Source organism: Physcomitrium patens, chromosome 14 (genome assembly GCF_059467195.1).
Source record: "Physcomitrium patens ecotype Gransden chromosome 14, ASM5946719v1, whole genome shotgun sequence".
NCBI lineage: Eukaryota > Viridiplantae > Streptophyta > Bryopsida > Funariales > Funariaceae > Physcomitrium > Physcomitrium patens.
In genome coordinates this window covers 4,532,421-4,543,046 of record NC_143423.1, presented here as the reverse complement: position 1 = coordinate 4,543,046, position 10,626 = coordinate 4,532,421, and the positions used below count along the sequence as shown (strand labels likewise).

General features: G+C 38.8%; 2 protein-coding genes across 2 annotated transcripts; one reads left to right on the top strand and one right to left on the bottom strand.

Annotated features, from left to right (window-relative positions):
• Nucleotides 1–672: 672 nt before the first annotated feature.
• Nucleotides 673–3,631, top strand: LOC112291213 (uncharacterized). The gene is made up of 3 exons (XM_024538348.3): nucleotides 673–1,008; nucleotides 1,434–1,877; nucleotides 2,069–3,631. The coding sequence occupies exons 1-3, from the start codon at nucleotides 841–843 to the stop codon at nucleotides 3,215–3,217; spliced, it is 1,761 nt and encodes a 586-aa protein (XP_024394116.1). The 5' UTR covers nucleotides 673–840; the 3' UTR covers nucleotides 3,218–3,631.
• A 563-nt stretch (nucleotides 3,632–4,194) lies between these two features.
• On the bottom strand, nucleotides 4,195–6,896 carry LOC112291215 (GDP-mannose 4,6 dehydratase 1). The gene is made up of 4 exons (XM_024538349.3): nucleotides 6,497–6,896; nucleotides 5,674–6,082; nucleotides 5,010–5,479; nucleotides 4,195–4,777 (listed from the first exon to the last, which is right to left on the bottom strand). The coding sequence occupies exons 2-4, from the start codon at nucleotides 6,070–6,072 to the stop codon at nucleotides 4,588–4,590; spliced, it is 1,059 nt and encodes a 352-aa protein (XP_024394117.1). The 5' UTR covers nucleotides 6,073–6,082; nucleotides 6,497–6,896; the 3' UTR covers nucleotides 4,195–4,587.
• Nucleotides 6,897–10,626: the final 3,730 nt, after the last annotated feature.

The following is a 10,626-nucleotide window of genomic DNA, read 5'->3' as shown; positions in this document are numbered from 1 at the left end:
ATTATGAAGTAGCCCTTTATATTACTTTTGGCATGTGTACTGTACATATTGTTGAGATAGATTTAATTGTATGCATATTAACAAATATATATATATATATATATTTGCGTGTGCGTGTTTGCGTTTACGTGCACAAGACAATGCAAATAATATTCATAATAATCAGACTATGATAATTAAAAAATAAAAAATCCTCTCGAAGTCGAATCAATTTTGTCTTTATAAAAACAAGATTGGTAAAAAATAAAAAAATAAAAAATAAACTGAAACATTCGGCAAATCAAACAAGATGATACGTTCAAAACCAGTAGAATCGAGACAGCATATATAAAGGAGCAAAATTAAATGCACACTTTCAATTTGCTGCGAAGATAAATACCGTGGAACGCTAATTAGGGTTAACAAACAACGAGGACCGTTTCAAAGGATGAAGAACATCTGACGCCTAATTTATTTATAAAACTTTGATCAATGGGAGCAACATGTGCGTGGGGCTCGCCACATGGCGACCCCAGGGAGTGCCACTCCCGAGGCTGCTTTAGATCTACGTGGCACCGCAAGGATCGGTCTGAGCTGGCGCCTCACGCCGGACCCCGCCACGTCGCCTTGCCAGGAAAGATGCCCGAGTATATGACTATGCAGTGGAGTATGGCTGTAATCAAATCAGACTTCACTTGATCCGGCGCTGCGAGATTACAAACACTGCGAGTCCAGATTCCCGATACTAGTCGAGGAGCTTTCCTAGGGATTTTGCTTCCCTCAACAGATCGACTGAGTGAGTGAGTGAGAGAGAGTGTTTCGGTTCGGGAGAATTGGAGATTGAGATCGGAATACTCAGCTATGTCGAGCATGGAGAGTCAACAGAACGCCGAGGCTGTGAACTACGCCAAGCAGCAGTTGGAATCGCAGGCGAAAGAGACTCAGGACAAGATGGGAGGACCTGAGAACAGCTCGGTTGTCACTGCGCAGGTCGTTGTGCCATCGGATGTCGGGAAGAAGGCCCAAGAGGTATATAGTGGTTTTGGCGTGTCATTTAGAAATTCCGGTTTGAATTTGGATGAGGTTTTAGTGTTTATGTGACAGGAGGTTGTCGATACGGAAGATGAGAATTTATTTATTTATTTTATTTTGAAACGTAATTGAGTGGATTGTGATTTATGTTATGGTTTATGTTTAAAGAGTTAATCCGATTGCATGTGGATGTGATGCTCAATTGCCTTGGCTGATTCGATGTATGCATTGTTGGTGGTGACACTCGAATTGACATGAGGCTGTTGTAAAATTAAACGTGCTCAATTCTCCACATTCGTTATTGTGGTCGGGAAAAATACGCAATTGATGGGAAACTTACGGGGCGGGAGTAGCGCTATGAAGTCTGAGTCGGATATTGATGGATCTCAGCTGGCACTGAATCGTGGTAACTGTGGTTTCAGAAAATGGCATACCTAGAAGGTGAAAATGAGAAACTTAAGAAGTCTCTCAAGGACTGCGAAGAAGCGCTTGCCATGGCTAACCATGAAACCGAGAAGTCCAACAAAGTAGCACGCGAAGCGAAGTCTAGGATATCTGAGCTGGAAGCTCGCGTCAAGGATCTGGAAGGAGAGGTTCAAGGTGCCGGTGCCAAGGCCGCTGAGCTAGAGCTTCAATTGAAGAAGGCAGATGAGAAGTATACCGAAGCTGAGAAGAAGATGAAAGAATACCAAGCCAAGCTTGGAGAATTGGAGCAAACGAACGTGAAATATGAGAAGGATTTGGAGGGTGTGCACACTGGCTTACAAGACAGGGAGATGAAGATTGAGGACATGAGTCAGAAGCTGGCTGATAAGGAATCCGCTCTTCAAGGGAAAGAAGCCAAAGTTGGCGATCTTGCTAATAAGGTGAAGTCTTGATTTAGAGCGATGTTTCTGATGCAGTCCCTTAAAGAATTAATAATTTTTATCTTTCCTTTTCCGATTCTGATTTGAATTAATAGGTAAATTGGAAGAAGACTTTGATTATATCTCTTTTTTACTATTGATCTACGCACTTCTGGCGAGGTTCTGAAAAATATTTCTCATCGTGCAACCAGGCTGATGAATTCAAGTCCCGCGCAATTCCAGCTGAGGAGAAGGCCTCCGAGCTCGACTCAGTTGCCGGAGACCTCGAATCGAAGGCTCAAAGTGCGGAGTCAAAGCTGACTGAGGTTGGTGAGGAAAAGGAGAAGTCCATAGTCTCCGTTGAAGAGTACAAGGAGGAGCTGAGGAAGTCTGTTGAACGCTCCAACATGTTGGCTGATGCACTTGCCAATGAGAAGGAAAAGACTGGCACTCTCAGGGCTGAGATTGAGAATTTGAAGAAGAAGTACGATGCCAATGCTGGTCATGGACGTGTGTTGGCTGAGCGCATCGCTGAGCTTGAAAAAATCATTGGTCAAACTGAGGCGGAAGTTGGTGAGGTTGAATCTGACAAGAAGGAGTTGGAATCTGAGGTGGCAACTGAAGAGAAGAATAAGGAAACTGCAAGCAATGAGGCGAAGGAGTTGAAGCAGGAGAAGGGAGGATTGATAGACAGCATTGGTGGCTTAAAGAGTAAGATGATGGGAGCATTCTCTAAAGCTGAGGAGAAGGAAGCCATCGCAGAGGAGAAGGCAGCTGAGGCTGCTGAGAAAGACGACAAGATTGACAATGTTGAATCGAGCCTAGAGGACGAGGCTGCAAAGGCGCAAGACAAAGCCAACGCTGAGAAGAGTTTGGCTACCGAATTGGACGCCACTAAATCTAAGGCTGCTGCTGGTGAGGAGTCTGCTGCCAACCTGCAGGAGAAGGAGGCTGCTCTCGCTGCAAAGGATGATGACTTAAAAAATCACGCCGACCGCCTCACAGATTTGAGCACTAAGCTGAAGAACTTGCGTTTGGAGCGTGATGAGGCTGTGCAAAAGGCCGAGGGTGTCGACGAGAAGGTGAAGGCTTTGCAAGACAGAATCAAGGAGCTTGAGCAGGAAGTTGAGGCCTTGAACAAAAAGAACGCAGAGCTTGAGAGCCAGCTCCAGTCTGTTGGCGTGCAAGTGGAGGAGCACAAGGAAGCCATCCAGGGCCGTGAGGATGAAGCTGTCAAGAAGGCTGAGAAAGCAGCTCAGTTGCAGGAGGAGGTGAAAGAGACTGAGCAGGACATCAAGAGTGATGACAAGAAGTTCGTGCAGGATGTGAATACCACCACAACCACCACAACTGAAGCATAAATTTCGAGGTCATGATGTCTCAATTATTCTGTAACGAATCCTTAACCACCGAAGTTGCTAATCGAAGGGAGCTTATCGGATCTTAGACACCTTCACCTCCAGGCAGGGCAACATATAAACGATAGAGCGTAATTAGAGTGTACATGAGGTGTTATGTGTTAGATATACTTGTGTTTCTGTCACGGTGTACATGTGAATGTACTATTTTCTCTCCTGTCTCAAGGATGTGAACATATTGTGCATATGTATTTCCATAACCTATTGCGCGACTTCACGAGGTCTAGAGGGAGTGCAAAAATGGATCTCATCAATGTAGTATTCACTATGGATATTTTCTTTCGGGAACATCGTCAAATTCATCTTGATTATTATCTTAATAAACTATCTCAAATAAATTATCTTGCAATTTTGAAACTTCGATGCTTTATTCTTTCAATTTCCAGCTCTTGCAATGAATAGGAAAACTGATAAACTTCGGGAAACTTCAAAATTATTGCTCGTCTTACTACGCTTATTGCCACATCGGAAATTCTCATGTGAAAACTCTCTACTGAAGCTTATCGACATAATTGTATAATCTCTATCATTGGAGTAGCTATTTGTGGAGGGCGATAACCTTGTAAAATATTTCTTGGAGATGCACAGGATATGCGCAGTGATGGCCAGTGATTGCCCTGGGCAGAAACCTACAATGATGGCATAAGAGAATTAATCAGTATAATTTATGAAGTAATTAACTGAGAAATTTCCCGATAAATTGAGCAATCTAGCCTCCTTGGAATATAAATGGAGGTGCAACTTTATATACCCACAATAAAAGCATGAGTCAGCCGTAGTATCTTGCTTTTATATGATATAAAAAGAAAGATTCCGAATGCTTCGGCATTTCTGTGCAACAGTACCAATAAAAAAGTTTAGATGTATTACATAGAAGGCAGCTTCGATCCTCTATAATTGGTCACTCTAATTAAAGAATATAATAGTGAAGTTCCATCAACATGTTAAGAATTGAATATTCATTTCGAAGGAGGGTGCACAGGTTGGCAAAATCGTCCTCATCAGAGAATAGCATTGATTTGCACCCGAATGCGGGCTTATATTCTAGATGAGTGGTGTCAGTGCATTCTGCTGAATAAACAACCCACTAAAATTGCTCGGAACTAGTACTTGGTGTGTGCTAAGCACTGCGGCAGCGAAGAATATATTGTAAGCCTTACATGGCAAAGCTAAGGCTATAACCTAATTGAAGAAGTACTCTCGGGTTGACATATCACTATGTATCAATATATTAACCATATATTGCAAGGCCTGTCATATTATATCCATTCGTTTCATATAATTATTAACACTATTCATTCGGTGCCCAAAATTCAGGGCTGCTGGTGCGAGTCAATGAAGCCAGCATCCACAAGCACCTTCTCTCGCTTCGCCTTCTCCAAATCACCATCCACCATCATCGCCACCAGCTGCTTGAACTGCACCTTAGGCTGCCATCCCAGCACCTCCTTCGCTTTCTGCGCACTGCCTCGCAGATTGTCCACCTCCGAAGGACGGAAATATCTGTAAGCACCACAGTCGACGATCGCTGGTTAAGATATATCTCTTTCGCACTCACCAATCTCAATTTCAATATATGTAACCCCACCTGGTTAGATACTCCCGGCACTTGTTTTTTGTGCTAATTACCTAGCCTAGTTCACTTCGGTACTTACCCAGGTCGCAATATCTGTTTACAAAACCTAAAAGCTATTTGGAAACAGGTGACCCTGAAGCGTTGTTCGATATCGCTCACCTGGGATCAATCTCGACATGGTCCTTCCAGTTCAGACCAACATAGCTGAATGCCTCTTCCAGAAACTCCTCCACAGTGTGGGAATCCTCCGTCGCGAGCACGTAGTCGTCGGGCTTCTCCTGCTGTAACATCATCCACATTCCCTCCACGTAGTCTCCGGCAAATCCCCAATCACGAGACGCCTTCAAGTTACCTAGATACAGCTTCTTCTGCAGGCCCACCTTGATGCGACCAATGGCTCTAGTGATCTTCCTCGTCACGAAGTTCTCTCCTCGGCGGGGAGACTCGTGGTTGAACAGGATGCCGTTGCATGCAAACATCCCGTATGCCTCTCGGTAGTTCACGGTGTAGAAATGCCCTGCCACCTTGGCGACGGCGTAAGGGCTGCGAGGATGGAACACGGTGGTCTCGTCTTGAGGCGGAGGAGTGGCACCGTACATCTCAGAAGATCCAGCTTGGTAGTACTTCACCTGAACATTTACAACCATTACGACGGTATTTAAGTGAGAAAGTGCGCCACTTCACGAAGGCAAGCCTCAAAAATTAAAAAAGAAAAAACACCCCGGCGTAGGCCACATGCTAGGCTACGCGCATTACTAAAGATTCCGGTGATGATCAATGATCAGGCAGGATGACTTTCGGAAATGGTTTCAAGAGTACTTACCAGCCTTCCGGTGGCTTGGATGTGAATTCGAATAGCTTCCAACAGCCTTAGCGTTCCGGTGCCTACCACATCGGCGGTATAATCCGGATTCTCAAACGACACTCCCACATGAGACTGCGCCCCCAGATTGTAAACCTCATCCGGGCGGATCGAGTCAACCCATTTCCGCAATGACGACGCGTCTGACAGATCTCCGTAGTGCAGTTTCATGCGAGCGCTGGACTGGTGCGGATCGATGTAGATGTGCTCCAAACGCTGAGTGTTGAAGTTCGAGGATCTTCTGATGATCCCATGCACTTCATAACCCTTCTTCAACAAGAATTCGGTCAAGTACGAGCCATCTTGGCCGGTGATACCAGTGATGAGCGCCCTCTTCGAAGCCGCCGCCTCTTGAGACATTGCAAACAATCTGCAAGTTTGCGAAACAGTTCATCAAAACTATCTAGTGGTCGCAGCTGATCGTATAGCATCATAAAGCTTTGATTCATCGTAGCATTTGTCGGTAGATTCTTATCGACTTTTAACTACTTATTTGTACTAATCTCAATTGAAACGTACAATGTGACGAACCTGAGAGGATAAGCTACAAATAGAACTCATGCTCGAGACCATCTCGTAGTTGGAATCTAATTGGAGCTAAACCCAAGGTTGGCATTCTGCTGGCTACTAATGGTGGTCCAACAATACACGAAGTAATCATTTTCCAAATGCTGCAGATTCAGTAGCTAATCCTAGCCAGAAAGCATACCGTACCGAGCCCACACTTGCAAGCGTACTGCACATCGATCAAAGAGGCAAGCTATAACCGCTAAGCATCTCTTACCTGCTCCGAGACCGCACAATTTGCTCTACGATGTCACCTCGCGAACTGAAACCACGAGCAGAGAGAGCAGTCGAGATTGACAAACGTCTGGCGATCGCCTCTGCCAATCTCGGTCTCAGATACACGACGTGATTCCAGTGCTCCAAGAGTGGGAAACAAACGAAGTCGCAACGCTATTTCACAATCACCCAGCCCTGCTGTACTTATACAAAGAATTCAGATCCATGATATCGCAAGTGGAAGGGAGCGAAGGGGGCTCCGAAAGCGGGGCCCGGGAAACTCCCTGAAGCAGGCCATCATGTGCACACCCCCCCCTAGAAATGGCGGATCCATGGCCCCTATGGCTGAACATGGCGCACGAGGCACACACCTCCAGCTGCAAAGGTCCCTCCCCCACAGTTGCAGGAATACGAGATTAGCGACGGGAATAGTAACAAATACTCTCGCAGCGCAGCTCCGCATCGGTGGCTGGACAGTTCCTCCTCACGGGCAGCTCACGTGTGGGAATTCGTGACGACGACGAGGAAGCATCGCGCGCTCAATCACGCGTCCCTCCGATTCCGTCACTGGCAGTGCTCCATTTTAGGGTTTGCGGTGTGGAGAGTCGTACGGTCCCATATTTGTATATATAAGTGTTGATGTTGGGATTTTGTGTTTGATTATAGATATGGCAAATATGCAATAACACTTTATTTGGGACATTTTTGGACGTTGTCGATTGTTTGTCTCGTCATTTATTGACACCACTCTTCTTTTCACATGTGGGTGATTGTTTGTTCTACCATATCATTCTTTAGGATGGGATGGTAGACCTTGTTGTGCTTTCAAAATCCACAAATGTTGCAGAAGATGAATGAATGAAGGGTGTTGTCTACCATTTTGATTTTGATTATGTTTGTATATATAGGTAATTAAGTAGATAATCTTTTTTCAAAGTTTCGTATACAAAGAGATTGCTTTGGAATGTTGCAAATCTTTTAGTTAAAAATAAAGTTAAATTAAATGAAACAATTGAAATTACAAATTTATTCCTAATAGTACAAATAATTATGTGTATTTATATCAATGAAGATTTATAATAAAATAATAGTGATTATAGTTTTTTAAACATCTAAATCTATAAAATAATAGAATCAATTAATGCACCAAATATATTATATTGATATAAGATCAAATATTTTTCTTTAACATATAAATAATATTAAAAAATAATATTTTAATGAGATATATATATATATATATATATATATATATAAAGAGAAAGATTTTTTAAATCTTAAGTGTACATATGTCAATTTAAATTCCAAATAATTTGATAAATAATAAAAATAAGAATTAATTTTTGAATGTATATAAAGTTATAATTCAACGCAACAAAAAAAATCAATTGACTAATATATGAAATTTTGAAAATAAATTAGATAAAATTATATATATATATATATATATATATATATATATATATAACTATATATATATACTTACAAGCATATATATTTATATTAGTGCTAAAGGTCCTTGCTTTATTTTAGGAATATAAAGTTAAAGCAAGTTATTATTGTATAACAATTATCATGGACATACATATTTACTTAAATAAGAAGTGTTAGATAGAAGATAAATATAAGTAGATTTGATATTATCTTGTATCAAAGCTTTTTAGAAGCTTTATAGACACATATTTGACTTTAAATGTGTTTGTAGTTGATTGGTAGGTTAGAAATTTGGCCAATAAGTTATCTATGTATCACACATGTTAATAGCTTGTGAAACAAGCTAACTATGTGGTATATATATAGGAAACTTGTCTTATAAGTTGTACACTTGTCTCATAAGTTGGACACCTGTCAAAGATTCTATAGAATGTCACTATGTAGATCTTAATTAGATAGTATATATGGAAGCAAGAATGAAGCCTTCTTTACTCTTGTCAATGCCTTTTCAATTCTTTGTCTTATTTTAAAACTTTAGTCTTCTTGTCTTTAGCAATAGCCATTCTAATTTTATATTATTCCATCTTTGAGTGATTATTTAGTACTTTTGAGTGATATAACACTGTATTGATCTTTTGAGTATTTGAGATTCATGTCTTTAATAGTTTGATAAGACTACTAGCTCATTATTTTAGTTTTTTTTAGAAATCAGTAGATTAATCCACTTCTATTTTTATATTTTAAAGATTACGAATTACCAACCTTCAAACTAATATTCTAGTTTTTTAATAGTAAATTTTATTGTTAAACAAAGTGGATTAGTTTTTTTTATAATTTTTTTTATTTGTTATTAGAGATTACAGTTTATTATTATAGACATACATATTTATTCTAATATTTACCTATATAATTAAGTAGAAGTTGATAAAAATAGATTTATTTCATAATATTTTATAAAAAAGCTTCCTAAAGCTTTATAGATGCTGCTTTGACTTTACATGTATTTCTAGTTGATTGATAGGTTAAAAACTTGATCAATAAGTTAACCACGTATTAATAGCTTACAAAACAAGCTAATTATGTGGTATACATATAGAAAACTTGTCTTGTAAGTTAAGATACATATCTTATAAAGTCAACACATTTTGGAGGTTGGATAAGACATTGCCGTATAGCTCTTAGTTAAGAATATACACAGAGGCAAGATTGAAGCCTTCTTCACTCTTGTCAAGGTCTTTCTAGTACTTAGCATTGTTTCAAGACTTTATAGTCTTCTTGTTTTTAGCAATAGTTATTTTGATTTAATACTATATCATCATTGAGTGACTTTTTAGTTCTTTTCAGTGAGACAAGAATGTAATGAGGATTTCTTTCTTAAAAATTCATAGCCTTGATAATTTGATAAAAGTACTAATTTACTATTTCTATCTTTTTTTAGAAGTGAGTGGATTATCCTATTTCTATTGTTGTGATTTGAAGGTTACAAACTATCAACTTTTAAATAAATAATCTTTTTTTTTAACACTAATTTTTTTCTTAAAAAGAATGGATTATCTCTCTTTATTAAAATTTTTATTTAATATTAGAAGTTGTGGATTACTTTCATCTAATTTAATTTTTTAAATTTATTTGAATTGTCTATGGAAAGAAAAATTATAGATGTTATTCTTAGTAGAAGTAAGAATAGATTTGTAACTATTGTAAATTTTTATAAGCTTGTCTACACTGTAAGAGTAAAAGATTTACGCATTTTCAACATGAATTATGGAAATTCTATTCCTATGTCTATGGAAAAAGTTGAAAATTTCCTTCAAAAAGTTATGCAATTGAAAGAAGTAAGTAGATTGGCCTCACAACTAAATCCAAGGAATTTTGCTTCTATAATTATAACGAAGATAAGGATTACTATACTTGAGAAGTTTGATAGAAAAAGATCAAAATTTCAAGGTTTTTTGCAACAAGTCAAGCTCTATCTGATGTTGCATTTCTTTCAATATCCTGATGGATTTAATCAAGTCAGATTCATAGGTACATTTTTATCAAGAAGTGCTCTCTTTTGGTTTGCACCTTTAATGGAAAAGGATTCACGACTCTTTTATGATTTGAATTCATTCCTAAAAGTGTCTATGGCCATATTTGGAGAAAATTATTGAAAAAGATTAGTAGAAATCAAGCTCTTATCTTTACAGCAAGAATCACGATCAGCTACCATATATGTTGCTAAATTCCAAAACCTTACTTGCAATGTGGACTAGAATGATAAAGCCTTTATCAATCAATTTTGATATGGATTGAAAGATAATGTCAAAGATTTGTTATTGACAATGCCAAAGATAAAAACTTTGAAATAATTTATTGCTTAAGCCATTGCATGCAATAATTGATTATTTGAAAGATGTCAAGAATAAGGACTTAATTGGAGAGGAACAAGTGAAATAATGATGGCAAGTCCTAAGTTCTTAGAAACTTATTTATTAAGACTATAATCAATGCAAATTGATACAATACATTTTAAATACCTTACAAAGTAAAAAAAGACTCACTAACATCAAAAGGGCTTATACTTATATTGTAGAGAAGCTAAATATATTACTTAAAATTATCCAAAGAAATGACGCAACTGCAAAATGAGAAACATGGTTGCCAAAAAAGACAATGTATTGAAAAATAAGTTTTTCTAGGTATAATAAGGCTGTG

Coding starts and splice junctions, on each gene's coding strand:
- LOC112291213 (XM_024538348.3), top strand. CDS start 841: ATGTCGAGCATGGAGAGTCAACAGAACGCCGAGGCTGTGAACTACGCC. Junction 1,009..1,433: donor TCGGGAAGAAGGCCCAAGAG/GTATATAGTGGT, acceptor CTGTGGTTTCAG/AAAATGGCATACCTAGAAGG. Junction 1,878..2,068: donor TTGGCGATCTTGCTAATAAG/GTGAAGTCTTGA, acceptor TCGTGCAACCAG/GCTGATGAATTCAAGTCCCG.
- LOC112291215 (XM_024538349.3), bottom strand. CDS start 6,072: ATGTCTCAAGAGGCGGCGGCTTCGAAGAGGGCGCTCATCACTGGTATC. Junction 5,480..5,673: donor TCCAAGCCACCGGAAGGCTG/GTAAGTACTCTT, acceptor GTAAATGTTCAG/GTGAAGTACTACCAAGCTGG. Junction 4,778..5,009: donor CATGTCGAGATTGATCCCAG/GTGAGCGATATC, acceptor TGGTGCTTACAG/ATATTTCCGTCCTTCGGAGG.